Source organism: Papilio xuthus, unplaced genomic scaffold (assembly GCF_000836235.2).
Source record: "Papilio xuthus unplaced genomic scaffold, Pxut_1.1 DF827461.1, whole genome shotgun sequence".
In the NCBI taxonomy this organism is placed as follows: Eukaryota; Metazoa; Arthropoda; class Insecta; order Lepidoptera; family Papilionidae; genus Papilio; species Papilio xuthus.
This window is the reverse complement of record NW_013531188.1, coordinates 3,515,399-3,537,171: the sequence shown is the minus strand read 5'-3', so window position 1 is coordinate 3,537,171 and position 21,773 is coordinate 3,515,399. Positions and strand designations below refer to the sequence as shown.

At 34.6% G+C, this 21,773-nt stretch overlaps 2 protein-coding genes across 2 annotated transcripts in view; both read left to right on the top strand.

Moving 5' to 3' along the window:
- Positions 1–1,156: 1,156 nt before the first annotated feature.
- LOC106119302 (cytochrome P450 6B5-like) lies at positions 1,157–3,471 on the top strand. The gene is made up of 2 exons (XM_013314217.1): positions 1,157–2,523; positions 3,103–3,471. Exons 1-2 carry the CDS (start codon positions 1,191–1,193, stop codon positions 3,264–3,266), a joined length of 1,497 nt encoding a protein of 498 aa, XP_013169671.1. The 5' UTR covers positions 1,157–1,190; the 3' UTR covers positions 3,267–3,471.
- A 5,333-nt stretch (positions 3,472–8,804) lies between these two features.
- para (sodium voltage-gated channel paralytic) overlaps positions 8,805–21,773 on the top strand; it is a gene marked incomplete at its 3' end in the record, with an annotated part of 37,016 nt that continues 24,047 nt past the window's right edge. The window contains exons 1-5 of the mRNA XM_013314208.1: positions 8,805–9,500; positions 20,258–20,397; positions 20,857–20,963; positions 21,211–21,317; positions 21,587–21,766. Of these exons, the coding sequence (XP_013169662.1) occupies positions 21,620–21,766 (147 nt within the window). The remainder of the gene's footprint in view (positions 9,501–20,257; positions 20,398–20,856; positions 20,964–21,210; positions 21,318–21,586; positions 21,767–21,773) is intronic.

Sequence of the window (21,773 nt, the reverse complement as noted above, 5' to 3'; positions counted from 1 at the left end):
ATAAGTACGATGGCTACGTTTCATATTTATATTAAATATGAATTATGTATAAATATTACTTGCAATTACTTTGGCTAGCAAATGCATATGAGTTCATCGAGAATTGCAAAAAAGATATCCTACATTATGTAGTGACTGGCATGGTGGCAAACGAGTGAGCGGCCTTCTTAATCGCCCAAATAGTGAAGTGACCGATGCCTACAGACATCCGCAATTGCAGATGCGTTGGCTACCTTTAATCGACAAAGGAGGAGACACATGGAAAGAGGATATTTCCCCTTACTCAGCTTCCCCAAGTCCGGCAAATCCACTTCCCCTTCCTATCCTCTCCTTTAAAGAAATGAGAGACAAAAACTAAATAGGTATATTTAGAGCTTTTAGTTTTTCTCCCCTATGTGTTTATTAATCATACCTGTTACGCATGTGAATATAATATATTTTATCGTGTTTTTAATTATTCATTATTAATAGATAGTGTTATACTGTCTTTAATTTTACTCATGTCATGGTGTGTTTTATTCATTTTCTTTGTCTTTACTGTTTTTGGATTTTAGGGTTAAATTGTCTAAGGGAAAGTAGGCCTTGTGTCCTCTTTATAAATCAGATCGGTATATGGCGGAGATCGAACTCGGACATGTAACTGTGACACGCGTCCGCGTTAATGAAAATCCTTTATTGAACCAAAAATTTTAATAAAATTAGTTTAGTGTTTTAAATGTGGAATTACATTGATACCTTTCGCTCCCTTAAAACTTTGCAGCTCTAGGCAGTACTGAAGAATTCAAGCTTCTTCACTTCTCTATTACACTTAGCATGCTTTTTTATTTGCGACCTTTTGCTATAGGTGACGGATGCCACCAAAATCTCTTTCTCTCTCTTTTGCCTTTTCTCTTTCTCTTTGCCTACACGAATTACCATATCCTTCGAGATAACAGGTATTTCTAAATCGATACAAAATACAACGGCAATTTGATTAGTTCAAAAAATAATATAACTTACATTTCAATCATTAAACACTGCGTCTAGACGTTATGATAAATGACAAACTTATCAATCAAACTACTACAAAATTAGAAACATTTTTGCCTAGTCATCTTTATTTTGCTATTTATCATGACAAACATTATCAAGCCATATATAAACTGCGATCGCGATTTTTCATTCATTCGGTAATCGTGCACAGTCGTACAATGCTGTATCTTTTAGTTACTTTAGCAAGTGCACTTACACTTTTATATTTTTATTTTACAAGAACTTTTAACTATTGGAAGGATAGAAATGTAGCTGGACCAAAACCGCTGCCATTCTTTGGCAATCTTAAGGATACTACTCTAAGGCGTAAGCATGCTGCTATTGTTTTTAAAAGTATTTACGATGCATATCCAAACGAAAAAGTGGTCGGAGTTTACAGAATGACAACACCGTGTCTGCTGCTGCGTGACTTGGACGTTATTAAGCAAGTTATGATAAAAGATTTTGATCTATTTCTTGACAGAGGTGTGGAATTCAGTAAAGAAGGACTAGGACTTAACCTGTTTCATGCTGATGGCGATACATGGAGAGTCTTAAGAAATAGATTTACACCAGTTTTTACTTCTGGTAAATTGAGAAATATGTTATATCTCATGACTGAACGAGGCGAACACTTTGTTGAGTATGTCGACAACCTTCGTGCAAAACAATCAGAGCAACCTATACATCTCCTCGTTCAGAAGTTCACAATGGCTACTATATCAGCATGTGCTTTTGGTTTGGACTTAGATGATGATATGTACAAAGTATTGGACAAAATAGACAAGATGATTTTCACTGCAAATTACAGCCTCGAGTTAGATATGATGTACCCTGGCATTTTGAAAAAGTTTAATGGCTCAATATTTCCCAAGTTTGTAAACACGTTCTTCAATAACCTTGCACAAACTGTCGTCAAACAAAGAGGTGGACTTCCAACAAACAGAAAGGACTTTATGGATTTGATTTTGGAGTTGAGACAACAGAAAACAATTGAAGGAACGAAGAAAATGGACGATGAGAAGCTGAGGATAGTTGAACTGACTGATAGTGTGATTGCGGCACAGGCTTTCGTGTTCTATGCGGCTGGCTACGAGACCAGCGCATCCACCATGACGTACATGTTCTATGAACTGGCGAAAAATCCTGATATACAAGATAAAGTAATTGCAGAAATTGACGCAGTTCTTAAACGTTACAATGGCGAGATAACCTATGACTGCTTAAATGATATGACTTATTTGCAACAAGTATTTGATGAAACTTTAAGAAAATATCCAATTGTTGATCCCTTGCAACGCAACGCTCAAACGGATTATATAATCCCAGGCACTAATGTCACTATTAAGAAAGGACAAACTGTACTCGTTAACGCTATGGCTATTCATTACGATCCTAAATATTACCCCGACCCGGAAAAATTTGATCCTGAACGTTTTAGTCCTGAAAATGAAAAAGATAGACATTCATGTGCTTATTTACCTTTTGGAACTGGACCTAGGAACTGCATAGGTAAGTTATCAATGTTACATTTACCACCCATATTTAAAATAACAAAGCAAAATAATTTACATGGGGTGTCTTGCTTCGAGAATAGGATACTTTTTCTTTAAAATGTATTACTTTAGCGGGCTTTGACGAAAGTCAAGTTCACACTGTACACTATTTATCTATACTAAACTTTTATTATAAATAATTTTATGTTCCAAACAATCCGGAATGCATAACGTACATGATTGTTAAAACCATATTTTGATCTGTCTAATAGTTCAGAACACGTCAAACAGAGGTCACGAAAAGCGACTGTTATTTATATTATTTATACATATATAATATTTTATATATGTATAATATTCTCGCATTACAATGTTTGTTATCATACACCTCCGAAACCGCTTGACCGATTTTTATGAATTTTTATAAACATATTTAGTAGGTCTTCGAATCGACTACTATCTATTTTTATTTTGCAATCCCGCGCCGACGGAGTCCCGGGTCACATTTAGTAATAATATAAAAATGTAGATAACGATACGATAATTATCTTTACTATGTGTAATATGTATTATATAATATGTTTATGTTTTCCAGGCATGCGCTTTGCCAAAGTGCAGTCCCGAGTATGCGTAGTGAAGTTCCTGTCCAAGTTCAGAGTGGAGCCTTCGAAGAAGACACCAGCGAAATTGGAATACGATCCCATGAGACTTGTTTTGTTCCCCAAGGGAGGAATTCACTTGAACGTTTTATGTAGATAAATATGTTATTATGATTCGAGAAACAAAATGTATTTGGTGCCAGTAAATTAATATTTTAAAATTGATTATTGGATCTTGTCTGATCCGTTTGTACACACTGAGAACTTAGTGTACATAACCAAAAACGTTGACTCTAATTTGTTTATGTTAAAATTTATTAAATTTTTTTGTTAATTTCATTTGAGACATTGATGTAGAAATATTTTTAATAAAAATGTGACCTATGATGGAACGTTAAGTTAATTCATATATTATGACGGATAAGAAATGTGAACATATAATTTGTTTTAAGTTTCGGGTTTTCTTATAAGTATTGTAAATATGTTTTTTTAGTTATATCAATTGGTGATATTTAAGGCTGTTATTTTTTATGGATAATATAATGATTAAAAATGAATCGTCGAGTTTTAATAAAATAATCTAGAGAACATATCATAACTAAAGTATCACATACATAATTCTACCGTCGCGCGTACCGTCTAAGAGCGTCGGTGGCTCAGTGGTTAAAGCACTTGACTTGTAATCTGCAGATCCTGGGTTCGAATCCCGCCATGTAACAATATGTTTTTCAATATGGATTTCGATTTACATATATACATTTATCCGACGTTCTTATGTTGAAGGAAAACATCGTGATGTAACTTGCACATATCTGCGAAGAAATTCAAAGATATGTGTGAAGTCAACCAACCCGCATTGGGCCAGCGTGGTTGACTATGGCCTAATCACCCCTAACTTAGGGTAGGCTCCGAGCCTCTCGGCGGGGACGTATAGTAAGCTAATGATGAAGATGAATTCTAGCGGCGCAATCCGGTAACAATAACAAAGCCCGAAGAAACAGCCCGAGCCGAGGCTCCTGAGGGAGCCCTCGAGTCTTGTTATTCTTAAACGAGGTTCAGGTTTAACGTCATATGTGCTTGGCCACCTCAAAACCCGGTGAAGCTGTAATTGCCTTCTTAAGCCAAACAGTGACTACTTAGACCCAAAAAAAAAGAAATCGCGGGTCTTACCTAGTCTTTCATAATAATAACCTTCACGTGATCCATACATGTCTAAAGGTTAATGGACAATTAATCACGTGTTTTTGCCAACTTTTAATCAAATGCTTTTAATTATACACCGTTTGATATGCTATATCAAAGTTTTTACTTATCTTAGTAAGTTTCTTCTTATACCTAGAAGTGTTTTTTTTAATCAAAGGCAATTAAAATTATTAAACATTTAAGTGTATTATGAAAAACTATAGAAATATCTATATTATATATTTAACATCATCATCATTTTCGTTTGGTTCATAAGACGAGACGATTTTTAAGAAAAATTATTAGGTTAAGTACTAAGTCCAAGAATAGCGCGTACAAAACCGCACGGGAACTGCTAGTTATTGATAAAATGAAAAATATTGTTCAGAGGATTTTTTAATGTTAATAACTTTATCATCATTGTTGAGTAAAAATAATGACCAATATATTTAATATCGTATAAGTATTCTACATTACTTGTTTCTTTTTTCTGTTAATTATAAAATAACCATTTGTATGTAATAATTTACTTTTATGGAATAGTTTACGTAAGTAACAAACAGATTATGATATTTATTTTTTTATCGCAATTTAAATATTATAATATAAGTACAAACGTTGATAAAAACAACAATCTATGATAATAATATTAGGTAAATATCTGATGAATTCCAATCCTATTTGCGCGTATTAAAAAGAGTTTAGTTTGTTATAAAATAGTTGACGGCCGCGACTCCGTTCGCGCGGAGTTAAAAAAAATCTTAACATGTATACGTGTTCTTCTACAATATGTTTCGCATCTATGCAAAATTTTAGCGAGATCCATACACACGTTCTCACGATACCTTCATACAAACTTACATTCATACACCTAAACATTCGCATTTAATATTAGTAAGATTTAATAAATTATCAAATCTATTTGTATTTTATGTTTAAAATACTTTGCAAAATGTTGTTAACATTTTTACGATAATTTTATGTAAATAAAAAACGATTCAAGTACTTCATTAAGTCATAATTCAAAGAGGAACGGAAATTATTTAAAAAATACTAGAGAAGCTTATAAAATGTGTTTTGTTTAAGCGTACAATCGACAAACTCGTAGTTCGTCTTCATTTGTTTCTTTAAAGGACGACGAACCACGAGATCATAGGAGTGATAATCGCTAAATGTTTTTTATTCGTATGTACTCAACATCCTTGTCGACGAAAATACGAGTCATTATATTTATTTTGGAATATGACGTTATATGTACATGATAAATAATGCAATTCATGGCTAGCCACTTATTAAGTAACCGAGGAAGCGAACCTGTTGACCTTCAAACATATTTTTATATTAAGTGTTTTTATCCGTCGTGTGTTTAGGCTAATTATTTTTAGCATATTGAAAGTTCGCACCGCTTAATCATTCCATTTAACTATTTATTAAAATAAATTTACATATAATATTATCTTACTCCAAAAATATAGTTAGATATTGTTTAATCATACACGTGCTTTAACCCTTTGAATGCCAATGATGGACATTATGGAAGTCAACGTGGTTACACATTTTACCGCAAATATGTATCACAACACTACTTTCGGAATAAGCATTTCATTATTTATCAGTCAAGGTCGAATTTCGCAAACTGTTTACGTATAATGTTTCAATAGCCATGACTTGTCAAAAATTCGCCGTGCGTTATATAAGTCGCGGTATAAAGGGAAGGACGTATGTTTAAGTTAACACGTGTTTGGAACATTGTCCATTTTTTTTTATTGTAAGCCCTGTATAACTTTTAAGACAACAGCGAATGTTTGGATGGATGTTTGTTTGAAGGTATCTCCAGAACGGTTGTATGGACGACTAAGGGTCCTTCAAGAAGCGAGCGTATCACCATCTCATAGGCCGGCAACGCATCTGCGGTTTTTCTGGTATTGCTGATGTCCATGGGCGTCGTTGGACACCTCGGTGTTCCCGCTGCTCTTTTGCCCCCTTCTGTTATAAAAAAAAAATCTCGCTGAAACTTGGCTTGGATGTAGAATATAGTCTGAAAGAACACATACTAATAAAGCTTTTTTTCATTCCGCCTGGACGGAGTTACGGGCGAAAGCTAGTATTGTACATGAATCTCTTTGTATTTGACGTATTATTTGCGTTTTTAAGCTCATTGGCAGATTGTGATATAACTTTGGTACCAATGACTGTTTATTAAATTCTGACTTAAATAAAAATACGGAACCTGTTGTAATTATAATAGGTCTTGGAAATTTGAAAAATCGTTTGAGCCATTCTCAAAACGAATCAAGAATATATATCACAAAAGAATTGTTCGTTTTCTCACACTCTTATGTGTACGTATCATATTCATTTATAATGTTTTATTAGCCAATTAATAGTATTCTATATCCTTGGTAACGTGTTTTTTTTTTAAGAAATTTGGTATCATGACTTTATCAACTGCCAGTTATCTGAGTTAACAATTAAATCATTGATTAAGTCAACTGATTTCATTTGATTCCAAGGCAAATATCAGCACTTATCTCCGTGTACCTCTGAAACCAATTACAAAAGTCAAATTACGTAACATGTTTTTGTTTTTGCATAAGTTTTTTGTATAACTTATTTTGTTGGTAATAAGCACTCGTACTCGCGTCATGCTTTACAGTGTTGAGTAAACTGTAAGCTAAAAGCTAAAGAGTTTTAAGAATAACCTTGCTTTAATTTTCAAAATTTATAGTACACAAACACTCCCAAGTCACCTCGTATAACCCTAATTGTCTAATTTCTATTTTAATACCAGTAGGCCAAATACAACACAACGCATCTGCAACACCAGAGGCACTGCAGATGCGTTGCCGGCCTTTAAGGAAATGGTATGCTCGCTTCTTGAAGGTCCCTAAGTCGTATTGGTTTGGAAATACCGCCGAGGACAGACTGTTCCACAACGAGACTGTACCAGTGGAATGCCCGTGAAACACCGTTGTGGAATGCCAGCCATCCAGGTGGTTTGGATGGAACCTGGCGGTCTGTCGTGTCGTCCGATGGCGGAACTCGGCGGCAGGAATCGTTCCAAACAGTTCTTCGGAACACTCCCCATGGTAAATGATTATGAAATTACTAGTGTACTTTACGTCCGATATACGCACAAACTATTACTATACTATTTATTTTTTGATGACGATACGATGGTGCTTGTCACAAATTTCGTACTTGACTCATTTTATGGTACAATAATATTACGTGATGTAGGACATAGAGGATATATTCAAAAGAATTATTTACCCATGTTACCTCTTCTTTTTTTGTTAAAATTTGCAAGCGCCCTCTGACGATTGGTGATATAAACTAACATGTTGAATGAATTATTCGCACAGCAGTTTTTACCAATCGTCGCCAGATGGCTCCATAAGTTATTTTTAGATTTGATAACCTTTTTCCCTTCAAATAAAAATATATTAAAAAAAACAAATACAATATAGAGTTATAGAGATGACCTACTTTCTCTCAGACAGCACTGTATTAATAAAAGTCAAAAGAAGCAATTTTAACTTACCAATCTATCCATACATATTCATAAAATTGGAGTGTACGTATGTAATATCGAAATATAAATTTCATATTTCGTAAACATGGTGCATTTGCGTTGCTGATACGAAAAACCAATTATTGAAATTGTTGTCCGTCTGTTCACATTTATTTCGGCTAATCTCAGGTTTAGCAGGACCGATTTTGAAAGTACTTGGATGGGAAGATAGCTGCTGCACGCATGCACATTATAGGCTACTTTTTTACTTCTGCTCCGAAGAATTCGTAGGCGACCGCTACTAAACAATATAAATCGTGGCTTAAAAATAAAGACATCATCCCTAAATGTGGTTTTTATATGTATGATAAATATGCAATTCAATTAAATGCTTATATTTTATTTTAAAACATTTTTTTACAATTTTTTGCAATGTATAACATGCCAATACATTGATACGAGTCAGAAAGTCAAACTTGACAACTGATATAGAACCTGAGGTAAAACCAGCGCAAAAGCTTAGTTCACGTTTATTAGTTGATAGCCCTTGATCCTAAGCTGAAATATTTTTATTGAACAAACTACATTTTTTTATATCTGATAATTAATTTTTTAGTTACTGTATGATTAGACTCGTCTTCGTATCAGATTCAACTGAATTCAATGAACGGGAGAGAGAAACAGGCGCATGGGATCGTACTACAGATCCATTGGATTTTTTTTGGAAAATTCCACTTCGGAATTTAGGTAAATACACTGACTATGCACACTTCTGTCTGTAACTTGGCGAAACGCATACCTGAAATGTTATGATGGATCGGTACAAAAGATACATTGACAAAAGCAAAAAAAATTGAACGGTCAAAAAAATAATCGAAAATCGATACAGGAAAACTAATTGTTTATGATACGATTTGAATCCGCTTTGAATAAATGGACGGTAAAATAAAATAATTTAATTACATAGACGGTAGTTCGTGTTATTTTATAACAGTCACGATATTCCTATTTGCTTATTGTTCAGAACGAAGAAATTAATAATTAGATTGATGTAAAAAAGATTGCAATGTCGATAAAGTAGGCAATTAACATAGCACATATTTTAATTTAACATTTGGAATATTTGTTGTAGCGGCGGAACCTTTAGCGCTGCCGGTGTAATGTCAACTGCGGATAGACTTCGGCGCGAGGATAGGCGCTGCGACGCCGGGCGGGGCGCCATGCACCTACGAATTTGTAGTACCGTTCTTGACATCGCTGGTTCTGCGGAAGAAGCGAGATGCACGATACCCTGACATAACCATATATACACTCGTCTCTTTTCCTCCGGCTTTGCGGACGTCGCTGTGCAAGTATGCGTGGCGACCGCCGCTGCCGCTACCTATTCGTAGAATCGCTGCTCGCGAGGTCGCCTACCCTCGGCGCGTCCTAGTATTCATAGGTCTACAGGGGAGGGTATCGATGCGGGTGCGCGCGCAAACCTCGCGCCCCTCTGGTTCGATTTTCCCGTCCGGACGACGGTGGCGGCGCGTTGCATAACTCCGTGGCGGCACTCCGTGCGCGACCTCACCGCGAGCGCCCGTCGCGAGCGCGCCCCGACGCGCCCCAACGCGCCAACACGCGTCTCGTCGCGCCCTTTACGTAACGCGCAACCACCGCGCGCGGCCCCCATCGCCTGCGTCAGCTCGAACGGATAAGGTTTGGAGTGATACGTTATAAGTGTACTTGGTTTTGGCTTACGACGCTTCTGGCTTTAGTGGGAGACGGCGCGGCTGCGGTCGGTGTCGGGCCGGTAGGTGTAGCCGCGGCAGCCGCAGTGCGCGCGCCCGCCCTTTGTCTCGGGGACGGTGCCAGCGGCGGCGGCGGTGGCGGTGACGGCATCGCGTGCTGAATAATTGACTGAGGCAGGCCGCTGGCCGCTATCGACCTCCTCGCGTGCTCCGTGTCCCGCGTGCCCCCGTGCCCCGCGTGCCCCGCACGTACCGGCCCGGCAAGGCCGCCGCGCTGGCTGCGCCACTCCGCCGTCGCCGCCGCTACTGTCTCTGTAAGCCTTTCACGCGCTTTTATACTCACATTTACGTTTATATTTGGATAATGTATTACACATTTTACTATCTTATGTTTATTTTAAGATATGTGGGTAACGTGTAACCAACCGATAATTGCAAATTTTTGTGTTCTATTATAAATTATTGCTTTTACTGAATAGTGAATAATCGATCGAACTCACGATTTCATAAAAAAAATTGTTACAACAATAGCTTACATGTTTTCAGTGTTATATATACTTTACTAGCTGTCGCCCGTGACTATCCGCGCGGAATAAGAAAAACTTATTGAGTAGCCTTGCTTAGCATGTTCTTCCAGACTATATTCTAAATCTACATCAAATTTTATCGTGAACCGTTGAGCCTTGGTGGTAACTTCTCACAAAAATCCATCCTAACATCCAAACTTTCGCATTTATATTATATAGCTTTTAACCGCGATTTCGTATGCGTGGAATATTAAAAAAAAACTTATTAAGTAGTCTATGTGTTTTTCTCGTTGTCTATGGCACATTTTGGCGAGATCCGTTTTTGAGGTACGTAGTAATAAACATCCATCCAACAACACTTTCGCATTTATAATATTAGTAACATTAACGCAGTATATAACTGATATCCATCTTATGTGAAAAAAGCTTATTACGTAAAAACAGTTGGAAAAATTTCACGCTTTCAGTGTTCATTGTTACATAAAATTCAATTTGAGGTAAGTAGTTACATTTGTAACCCCTATAAATGTATTTATCTGAAATCGATTAGGTAATCCTAGTGATGGTACGCTAATGGGTACAATCCGGTATTTCCGACCTATTTATTAAACGTAGTTACATAAATCGATGCTTTTATACCCAATTAAACAACGTAATAATTGCAATTCTATCCGTTGCTTTATTAATATGTATGCGTATTTTTAACACCAATTAAAAATGATTAAGCAATGTAACTGCATCTGTTATTCCGCAAAAGAATACTGCCTTAGTCAAATGACACACAATTTATTTTTGTCTTTGGTATATTTAGTGTTAGTCACTATTGATCATGCTGACATCTATAGTTAGCAAAAAGTAGTTTTTCTCTTTTTGTTAAAATTAACAATGTAGGAGTAAACTTTGAATTAAATATTATTGTGTAAAATATCTTTGGATATTATGCTTTAATTTTTAACCTGTTCAAAGGTATGTGATATGTATAGTACATACTATAAAGACTAGCTGTCGCCGCGACTCCTTCCGCGCGGTATTAACACATTGAACGTCTGGTCACTGATGACCGGATCCCTGCCTGCATATAAACGCGGTGTATCTGTTACCTCAAGGTTTTTTCATAATATCTGCAGAACCCAGATTGTATTTGAACTCTAAATCAGGTATATTTTGAAGATTCCACATTACGCATCTATTTCAAGCAAAAAGTTTTTTAGTGATTTTTTCTATTTCTACTATGGCGTTTAACGCGTTAATCTTAATTTGTTCTTCCAGGTGTTTTCCAGGTTGGGTCTAATGTCAATATCCGATTTCCAGGTTGTTTTACATCCATGCTAAATTTCAGCAAGATCCATGCAGCCGTTCTGGAGATAGGTTCTAACAACATCCATCCAAACATTTGCATTTGTAACGTTAGTAAGAATTATTTAGTAAGAATGGTAATTAGTGTGTGACAGGAAAATACAAGACTAAACGAAGTTAGTTCTTTATGATCGTTTATAAGGAAGTATCTTGTTAGATGTTATCCTTTGGAGTGTGTAATTTTTCAATGAGACGAGTTTTTGTCAACGGTAAATTGAAGTCTTAATACGAGTAATCATAATTCATTTAGTATTATTTCGATTAATTTACAAACATTTGCAAAATTATCTCTAATCTTAAATAGAATTTAACATTATTTATGTCAGAATATACTTTATTATAATTGGCCAGCGTGGTTGACTATGGCCTAATCACTCTTAACTTAGGGTAGGCTCCGAGCTCGGTGGGGACGTATAGCGAGCTGATGATGATGATACTTTACTTGTACACATATTTTTAATTTGAATAAGACACGAAAAGTTTAAACAAATTGGCATGCTGTTAAAGTAACAAAAAATTGACCAACTTGAATTAAAATCAACTAAAAAGAGTTAATTACATTTAATAGAAAAAATCTTATTAATGTTATATGTATATGCGAATGTTTGGATGCAGATTTCTGTGAAGACATTCAGTTCAAGAACGGTTGTAAAGGAGTTCCTAACAACCGTTCTTGAAATTTGTCATATATGTAGAACATAGTCTGTAGGAACACATAGGCTGCTAATTATGTTCTTTTTAATACCGAGGCGGAAGAAATCGTGGGCGATAGCTAGTTGTAATAAACTAAATTTAATTTTCAAATTTTCTTATGTATTTTTAATATTTCGATGTATAGATTGATGACATTCAGTCCGCGAACTTCCACATTAAAGGCGATTTATTGTGCTTCCAAAGCTATCAGTCATTACATGCGTAATCTGGAGATTAACGCCGTTTAACTAAAAGTTATTTAATCCGATAACATTTTTATATATATATTATGAATTGTTTAAGAACCATTTTTAAATTATACTAATTTTCAAAATTACAGTATTATTTTCTCTACTTTTGCCGAATTACGAAACAAAAAAACGGTTAGTAAAATCTTTGATTAAAAAAGTATCATGAAAACAACTAAGCTATGCAATTTATGTATTTTATTTACAGTCAACTTACAGTTTTCTTAAACATAAATTGGTCTAAACCTATTGACAATTTGAGGACATTAGTAACTTAAGCAAACATAAAGTGCAAGCTCAAAACATTTTTGTCCGGAAGACCTTAACGCTTGTAACAAACCAATGAGGTTTATTTAGCGTTAAATATATGTTTATTTGTATTCAAAATTGTATTGTTAAATTAAAAAAAAAACACGAATTAAGAAGTAAAGTTTTAGGTGCATTTTTGGCATTTCTACATTCATTTTTACTTTATCATTTTAGCAACTTTATCATTTCCATTCAGTTGAATTGTAGTACTGTAACGGTAGAAATGTTCTAATAGAAAAGCCTCAAAGAATATCTAACACATAATCAATAGTTTCCACTGAAAAATCATCTAATAAGATCGTCGGTGGCTCAGAGGTTAAGCTTGTAATCAGCATTTCTTGGGTTCGATTCCTGCAAATAAGTTGCTAAACGCAGACTATTTTGACAGAGAGATATGTCAGTTAATTTATTTGTCAATTATTTATCCAGCATTTTATTCTATAAACCGGCTCTTAAATTATTCAATCTATTGTCGGAGTACCGAAGATGTATGTATAATTTAATTTCCATGAATTGTCAGTGAAATTTGTTCTCTGTCAAGAGACTCAATGAAAATGGTTAAGGGATCGTTTCTGTATATTGATCCGCTTGTGTCGTTTGACCTCGGATGACATTCGTTCGATCCCAACACTAGTGTTACTCGTCGAAATGAAATTTTATTTCAACAGTTACTGTTGCCTGAGACTTCGTCCGAATAAAAAACCTTAGACTTTATTTTGTTGCGAATATATTGAAGTAATATTAAAAAAATTGAAACAACTCTATCCCATTGGAACCGTACATACATATTTTCGAGACGAAGTCTCTTCTCCGCTATTAAAAAATTTTCATAGTAACATACTTTCGTTTCATCCAGATCTGTAATATTGTTTTGGAATAACCATTACATCCATCCATGAATACAACATCCATCCAAATTATCTCATTCTTACATCACACTAATTTTAGTGCATGAAACATAATAATGATTTATGTCATCTCAAACCTCGTTCTTTAAGTGTCTATTGGAAAGCCTTTTTTATATCATAAGGTGGCAAACGAGCGAGCGGCCACCTGAAATCGCTGAAATAGCGAAGTGACCGTTACCCATAAACTTACGCAATTGCATAAGCGTTGCCGTTGCCTACCTTTAATCGACGGAGGAGAGGATGCATAGAAAAAAAATATTTTCCCTTTCCATGCATCCTCTCATCCGGAAAGTCCACTTCAACTTCCCATCCTTTCCTTATAAGAAAAAGGGTGGGAAGGGAAAGAGGATTAAATAAGGCCTCCGGGACGCACACTCATCAGACGAAACGCGGAATTGCTTCCACTTCACGCCTTTCTCTGTGTGGTCGTGGTATTTCACCGGGCGAGCCGGGCCAATTCGTGCGATGTTAAAGCGGGCTCTACCACTGTTGCCTTATGGTCGATTTAGCAGTATCGAATAAAAAATTAAATATTTATGATATAAGAATAGGCGAGGTTACGTCAATAGAGACATTTGAACTTGTACTTATCGTTTCTTTGAAACTTTAATCAATATTATAGTTTCTAAAAATATAACATCAGTATGTGTATGACAATTTTATTCTTAGCAATATCAATATATTATTTGGTAGATGCACACTTTATGATTTCGCCACAACAAAATATAACATGGAATTAATAATAATTTAATAATCTTTTGTTGTAAATAATGCACAAAATAGATGGATATAACTTTAATAGGCGAAATAAATGAGTGCAGAAAAATATAAAAAATTATTAAGCCAAAAAATGGCGTAAATATATTTGATTGTTAATGTTGGTTCGACGCACAATTATGTCATTCTGCCGTTGAGAAAATTTAAACATAATAAGAATAAGGCACTTGTATAAGTTACGTATTCAATGGTCAGTGTTTAATAGAAATAAAAATACTTTATCCAAGGCCAAATTACGCGAGCCATTGGACATGGCAAGAATAGCCTGTTCATTAATTATATTCAACAAATAAATCTGTCGTAACATTTACGCACGCGTATCAAAAGCTAATAAAATATAGCTGTAAATTAATCAATTAAAATATCCAGTATCGGCGATTCAAAACGATTAAGAACGCAAACATTACGTTGTTAACTTTAGTTCGGGCAGGCTTTATGTGTAGTTTGAAAAGTACGCATTGTCCGCAGTGCCGCTAAGCTTATCTGAGCGGGAAACCTTGAGGCCTCCCTCCTCTCGCCCCGCGTCTTGCGTCCCGTGCCCCGCAGCCGCCCCTTACCCGTCGTACGCACCACCCCGCCCGAAGTTTTCCTTTCCATTTCATTTTCCAACAAAAGTTTACAGTAAAACATTTCGTTGCTTTTTATTTTACAGAATATTTTTAAATCTACTTAATAATGCTCTTTAATTACTAAAATGTTTTGTTGTATGGTAGCATTTAAAGCGCGATATATCTTGCAAAGATCAAATAGTTCGTGTATTAAATACAACGTCCATAGCTCATTCAACTGAAGGACACAAAAGACGCTCTGCGCATTTCGCGATAGCTTTCTGTAACTTGCGCCACTTTTGTTGAATTCTAATCATAATGTGATAACTAATTCTTCTCTCTGGAAAGTAAGCGAAATTATAATAGCTAAATATTAAAGAATATAATTTAACCCAAAAAAGTGAAATTTGTAGTTACACGAGATATTTTTTAAAAACCACCTTTTACAAGCAGACTTTAGATGTTCAAAAAATTAAAAAGGTAAATTATAATCAAATATTTAATAGTACTCGTAATTTTATTACGAAGTAATTTTATGAAATAGTATGGCCATGAATGCAATTATCCTCGGTTTTTGCAATTAAATAAATGAGATTCATGCCTGTACTTCAAATGAAACTATCGTAAAATGATTAAAGAGTATTAAATAAAAAGCTTTTTAAAATAATTAACGATTTAAGTACTAAAAATCATGCAAAGCTTTCCTACGTATATTATTGCTTATATGTACAATTTTCTAAAGTTTTGGATTGTTATATTCCATTGAAACTTTTGATGTAAATTATTACAGGATTATAAATTACGGATAATGTATGAAGTGATCTTCAAATTGCAATTAGAATTAGTTTAATTATATAATGTTGTATTGGTTTTTTATTATCATTAAAGTGTAAATACGATGTAATTTTTAAGTTAGTGTTAATTACATTGCGTATGACAACGCAAGATGTTGCAAAATGAAAAGTAATCGAGACGCCCCCGTTAAGATTTCTATAATCTTTGTCGTGCAACACTTTAGAAGCGTTTGAATGTGTAATAACCCTTAACTACATTATTAATGAGATTGTACACGAAACACACCAAAAATGACTAAACTATGAAAGTTTTACAATTATAGTGGCATTTTTTACTATTAAAATAAACCTTGCGAATATTTTTTTTATAAATTATAGCAAGCACGATACAACCTTGAAAAAATAAAATAAAAAGATTTTTTTAAATTATTTATTATGTTATTTCTTTTGACACATTTGCTGGCAATGTATCGCGATCGTTGGAAATATGCAGGCTTCGTGCTTTCATTCGCTTTTGTGTGGACTTCGAGCGTGTTGCGGTTGGCACGGTTTGAAACTTGGTCATTTTGTAGGCGCCAGGTGTACCTACAGATATGGGACTTAGAGACGTGTGTGCCCTGAATAGCCACGCTCTTTGCCTATTGATCCCCTGTCTATCTCTCGTGTCAACCTTATGTAAATTTATTTTTATATGAAAAAAGAACTGTTGTCGCTCTATATTTTTGTAACTATTATAAATCAACAATAAATGTAATTAATTTCTTACTTTTAGGTTGACTTTTTGTATGCTACTTTTCAAATGCAACTATCCCAAAATATCCAGAAAATAAAATTTTCTCCAGATATCTCTTAGGAACGCTTAAATGGTAAAGGTTTTCGGCAATTTTTCTTTTCTATAAAACTGCTTGAACAGGTTAAAAAGTAATACAATATAATAACAGTAGACCAAATATATAAGGTTTTTTATTTCTTTAAAAATCTTTTGTTAAGATGTTTTGTATATGATAACACTTGTAGGGCATCTTTATTGTCATAATATATAAATAGAAACATATAAGGCATCAAAACTGAAAGATTCTTATTTTATCCCATTTGCGAAACCTCTCTTGCAAGAAGGTCATCTATTTAAGAATCATGGTTCCTATTTTTATTAATAATCTATATGAATATATTCGTTCCCTAGAATAAAACTCCAATAATTTGATGGCTGAAAATTATAAAACTTTTACGAATAATTTGGTTGAAAGCGTTATTATTTCTTCATCGTAATTCACTAATGATCAAAATATGCTAAGTGCTGTACAATCAAAAACCAATTAAGCATTTAATTAATGTTTATTGCAAATTTTACTATTGAATTAGATCAGTCATTTGGGGCTGTTATATGTCAGTCATAATATTATTAATGGCAATACTGATAATGAACTTCCAAAAATAACAAACACCAATTTTGGAAGTGTCTATCTGAAAAGCAACTGCGGTTCCACTGATGTTGTGGATATCCATAGGCGTCTATAATAATCTTAGTGTTCCCAACGTTCGTTTGGCTGCTCCTATAAAAGAAAATGATGACCAATTTCTCGTAATTTTGATAGTAACAAAGTAGGTATCAGAGGTAGTTTCTTCTCAGTTAAATATACGTATGGGTACTTATCTTAGCTCCATAATTATGTAATGCCTCGACCTGCGCTCAAAGTTAAGCATAAATGTAAACGCCACAACTGTTCAACGGTAGGTATCGATTTTAATATTTACGTCCATGGACAGAAATGTACTGTAGAGTTTTCGACCAGTTATTTTGATACAAGTCGAATTATAGGTATTTTTGGTTTTAACTTTCCCTCTATATTAATAATTCTAATATTACATTTATGCTATACTTGTCACAATGAAAACATTGCGTGGTCGCGGTAGATTGGTAAGTTATCAAAATTACCAGTCATATGATCCTGAGCCTTATTAAACTTTGTGGCAAAAACCCGTATTCCTATTGACCTTATACTTTTATTTAAAAATTGGTCAAGTCTTGACAACAAAATGTTACATCTTATTCCAATATTATAAATGCGAATGTTTGTTACTTAGTTTCTCCAGAACGGGTTAACAGATCTTGATGAAATTCGGTATAGATGTAGAACACCATCTGGAGGAACACTTATGACTACACTACATATGATACCGGAAATTTATACGGTGCCCCGTAGCATACGATCGATTAACATTTTTACTCGATAATTCTGCAACGGTTCATATATCGTTAAATTGTGATTGTTTAGTTTAATATTGTTTGTATTTACATACTCTTTTGTTCAACTTTTTATTGTTTATGCACCAATACTTTATACATGTTGTGTTTGTCTGTAAATGAAATTACATGTTTCCCGAAACCTTTTTTAATAGTGCCTAAAATGTCTATAAAACACATGTACTTTTGTTAACGAACCAAATAAATAAATATATCTTATTGAAATTTGATGCAGATAAAGAACATAGTTATTCATTCTGTTTTTTTAATGCCATGCGGACAAAGTCAGTAGTAAAAGCTTATTTTCTAAATTACGAAAGAGACGCAAAATTGCAGTGCAGATGTATTAGATAAATTATTCTTCTATAAAGTACTATATTTGTCTCTGAACTGTAAAATAGAGAAGGTAAGTTCAGCTAAGAAAACCAAATGTGTTATAGAAGTTTGTCAGTTGCGGATTAATCAAGCTAGTTGATGTAGCAGGCCGTAGTACAAGTGGTGTTCGTGTGTCTACTGACGAGCCACTGACCCGGTCACCGCAGGAATCGATCGCGCGACCTGAACGCGTTTCAAACTACCAGCCCCTTCAGGCTTGTACCTACATCAGATTACAATTTAATTTGCATAGTGTAATTTAAAAAGAAATGCGGAATGACTTCCACTCGACGCCTGTGTTCTGATATATTGCACAGGGCGAGCCGAACAATTCGTGAAAATCCATGTAAGGTAGGTAAGGCACAGAAAACTCGTTGGAAATGTCTGTGGATAGCAGTCGCTTCGCTATTTTGCTTCCTTGTACTGTAGAAAAGAGTGTGTTGCAAAAAAGTGACATATACTATATATTTCTACTTTCTGCCTCCCGTGACTTTGTCAACGACGAGTCAAAAGAACAACGAAGTTAGGTTATATTAATGTGTTATTCCATACATATTAATTATCTTTGGTTTGAAATTTCCTTCAGATTATAGCCGTTGTGGAGTTATATGATATTAAACATACAGCCATCAAAACTTGCGCATTTATATCAGTGAGAATAGGATCAGATTAGGTAGATATATAAATGTACTATTTGAGCCGGCGACTTCTATCGCGTGAAATACTGCCATCGGATAGAATTATCAAGGCTAATTATTTTATTTAAAGTTTTAAAATAATATATTAAAGTATTTTTAACTTAACAGTCTCATAAACCTTACATGTGCACATGCAGACTTGAGGGTGAAACTTTAACAAACTTTTAAAGTCTTATTCATTTATACCAAAATAACAGCGTAAAAATAACAAACTTCGAGCCGCAAAAATAACGATAGTTTCATACAAATTTCATCCCCCCCCTTTCAACCCATTAAAACCTTTTTAAGGATTACATATATGCATTTTAAATATCATTTACAGACAGACAAAGTTACTTACGTATTTAGGTAAGGATTTTGAATATTGATTTTCATCATGGCGAAGTTTATAATGCTTTATAAATGATAATTTTTTTTATCTTATTTGCTACCCCACGTGTTGTAGATTGTTCTACGTAATTAAGCTATGTTATCGTACTAATTCTGTTCGTCACTCTCGTTAACATGATATTAACATCTGATATCTGATAAAACACAGAATGACATGTGTGATGTTTAAAATTTATATATTTTTATTGTAATTGTAAAACAAAAGACGGAAGAGTTATTCTCGACGCATTTATAAATTGTAAAATACTATTGGCATTACACTTGTTATAAAAAATCTTGTTGTTTCAGTTTTTGTTGTTCGTTTTTGTTTATGGAAAATAACCATGTTTTATAAATATATGTAACGATTAGAAAGGCATTTAAATTAGTGGATAGTTATTGCATTTTTTTAGAGAATAATCTCTGAAAAACGTATATCTAAACGTTGCCTTATGTCATGATAAATGTCATAGCGTATATGTCGTTTTTACGCTATGATGTTATAAATTAAAAAAAAAAAATTATATAACAACAAATGGTTGCTGCAAGTAAAACACGTGGGCTTACCTAGTCTAGAAATAGCGATTTGACGCAGGAGAAGTTTTTCTATTGTCACAGTTATTTTGTATAATATTATATTTATTTATAATAAATATATGACTTTGTGAATATCATTAAACCGATAAAATGCTGATAACATTTATCACTATGCTATGAAATAGATATTTTTTTTAATTTACATAGGAATTGCTCTAAAAAATTTGAAGGATTGGGAGAGGTCCTAAATCGTCGCAAGGGTTGTCTCTTAATGTACGTCTAGTATCTAAAATCTACACTAAGGAACAGTGTTAAATGAAAGGTTTATCGTTTATGTTTAGTTTAGGCTGTGCGGCTGGAGTTGTACTGCAGATGTCGCCGGAGTGCCGAGCGTGGAGCGAAGAGCGCGCGCGGCCCGCAACTATAGCGGCCCCTATCAGGCGCGCTCTCTGAACACACCGCAGCACGTATCTATTAGACGGTTAATTGCATTCATTTATTCCATTACAACTCGAATAATGGGTATCTAGTTAAATGATTTAAGTAATAGTACAATGTAAAATCTACTTCTAAACATTAAGAATTGCTACAAGTAGAAATTGACTTTAAAAGTATATTTTAATATTATTTGCTTATGCAAAAAGATTTATAAAATATTCGATCACATTAGAGGCTTAGACAAGAGCGGTATCAGGAAAGTCCGTAGCCCGCAGTTCCGCAGCTGCGTAGCTCCGTAGCTGAGGAACAGGAATACGTAGCTTTGTTTGTAGATGAACGGGTTGAATGAAAATCCATTATCTTTGCTTACCTACTATATCTATGGGTTACGGGCATTAATATTAAGTGGAATAATGTTAATTCTCAGAATTATATATTGTGTTGATTCATTTTCGTGACTGGTGTAGAAATAATGCGATTTTTAATTACATTTAAATTACAGGTCGGACATGAAAAATCTTGCCAATTTGCTGGCTGTCCCTCTCAGCGAACTTGTGATAAATTACATCTCTCTAGTAGCCGCGGTCACACTGTCCTCGTGGACGACAGGTTTGTTACTACAGAGTTTAATTATTTGTTTTAATTTTTTAAACAAATTAATGTCGATATTATCTTACACCCTTTCTACAAGAAACTACATTACTACTAGATTCTTCAGGGTTGTCAAATTTTCTCTTAACAAAGTCCTTAAGGATATGGTCATGGTTTACATTGAGAACACAAAGACGCTTGTATCGTTCATCTCTAGACGTAGTTTAATGTTTCTCCATTTGTTAAAATTATTGTTTGTGTTCAGAAGGGCGCCCCGCCCGTACGACGTGGTCGGCGGGAGATCGCAGGCGCAGAGCGTGCAGCCGGACGCGGTTCCCCCACCACACACACCCGCCCATTCTCTGTTAGCAGGTAACTAACTGGTTAACTCTACGCAAAGTAATTGTATAAAAAATATTTGGCCTCTATCGTCGATTTACCGTTCTTTATTAACACACCTAGTGAACGATTCGAGACATCTCGAGGAACCATAATACCTAAATAATAGAAGAAGTATTTCAGGCATGATGGAATTCGTATAATTTTCCCAATATTTCTTGGAAATTATTAGTATACTTAAAAAATATTTTACCTTTATCTTGAAGCATACAGGATAGTTAATTAATTTCTTTGTTTTACAGTAGGCTGTTCACTCGGGGGGAGCTCGATAGACAATGTCCGAGGACTTGGACTCGATCAGCGAGGAAGAACAAAGCTTGTTCCGACCTTTCACACGCGACTCATTGGCTGTTATCGAAGCTCGAATAGCTGACGAGCATGCTAAGCAAAAAGAACTCGAAAAAAAACGAGCGGAAGGCGAGGTAAGAA

Excerpts from the sequence above, each read along its gene's own strand:
- LOC106119302 (XM_013314217.1), top strand. The coding sequence starts at position 1,191 with ATGCTGTATCTTTTAGTTACTTTAGCAAGTGCACTTACACTTTTATAT. Across the intron at positions 2,524-3,102 it reads TGGACCTAGGAACTGCATAG|GCATGCGCTTTGCCAAAGTG; the intron begins GTAAGTTATCAA and ends TATGTTTTCCAG.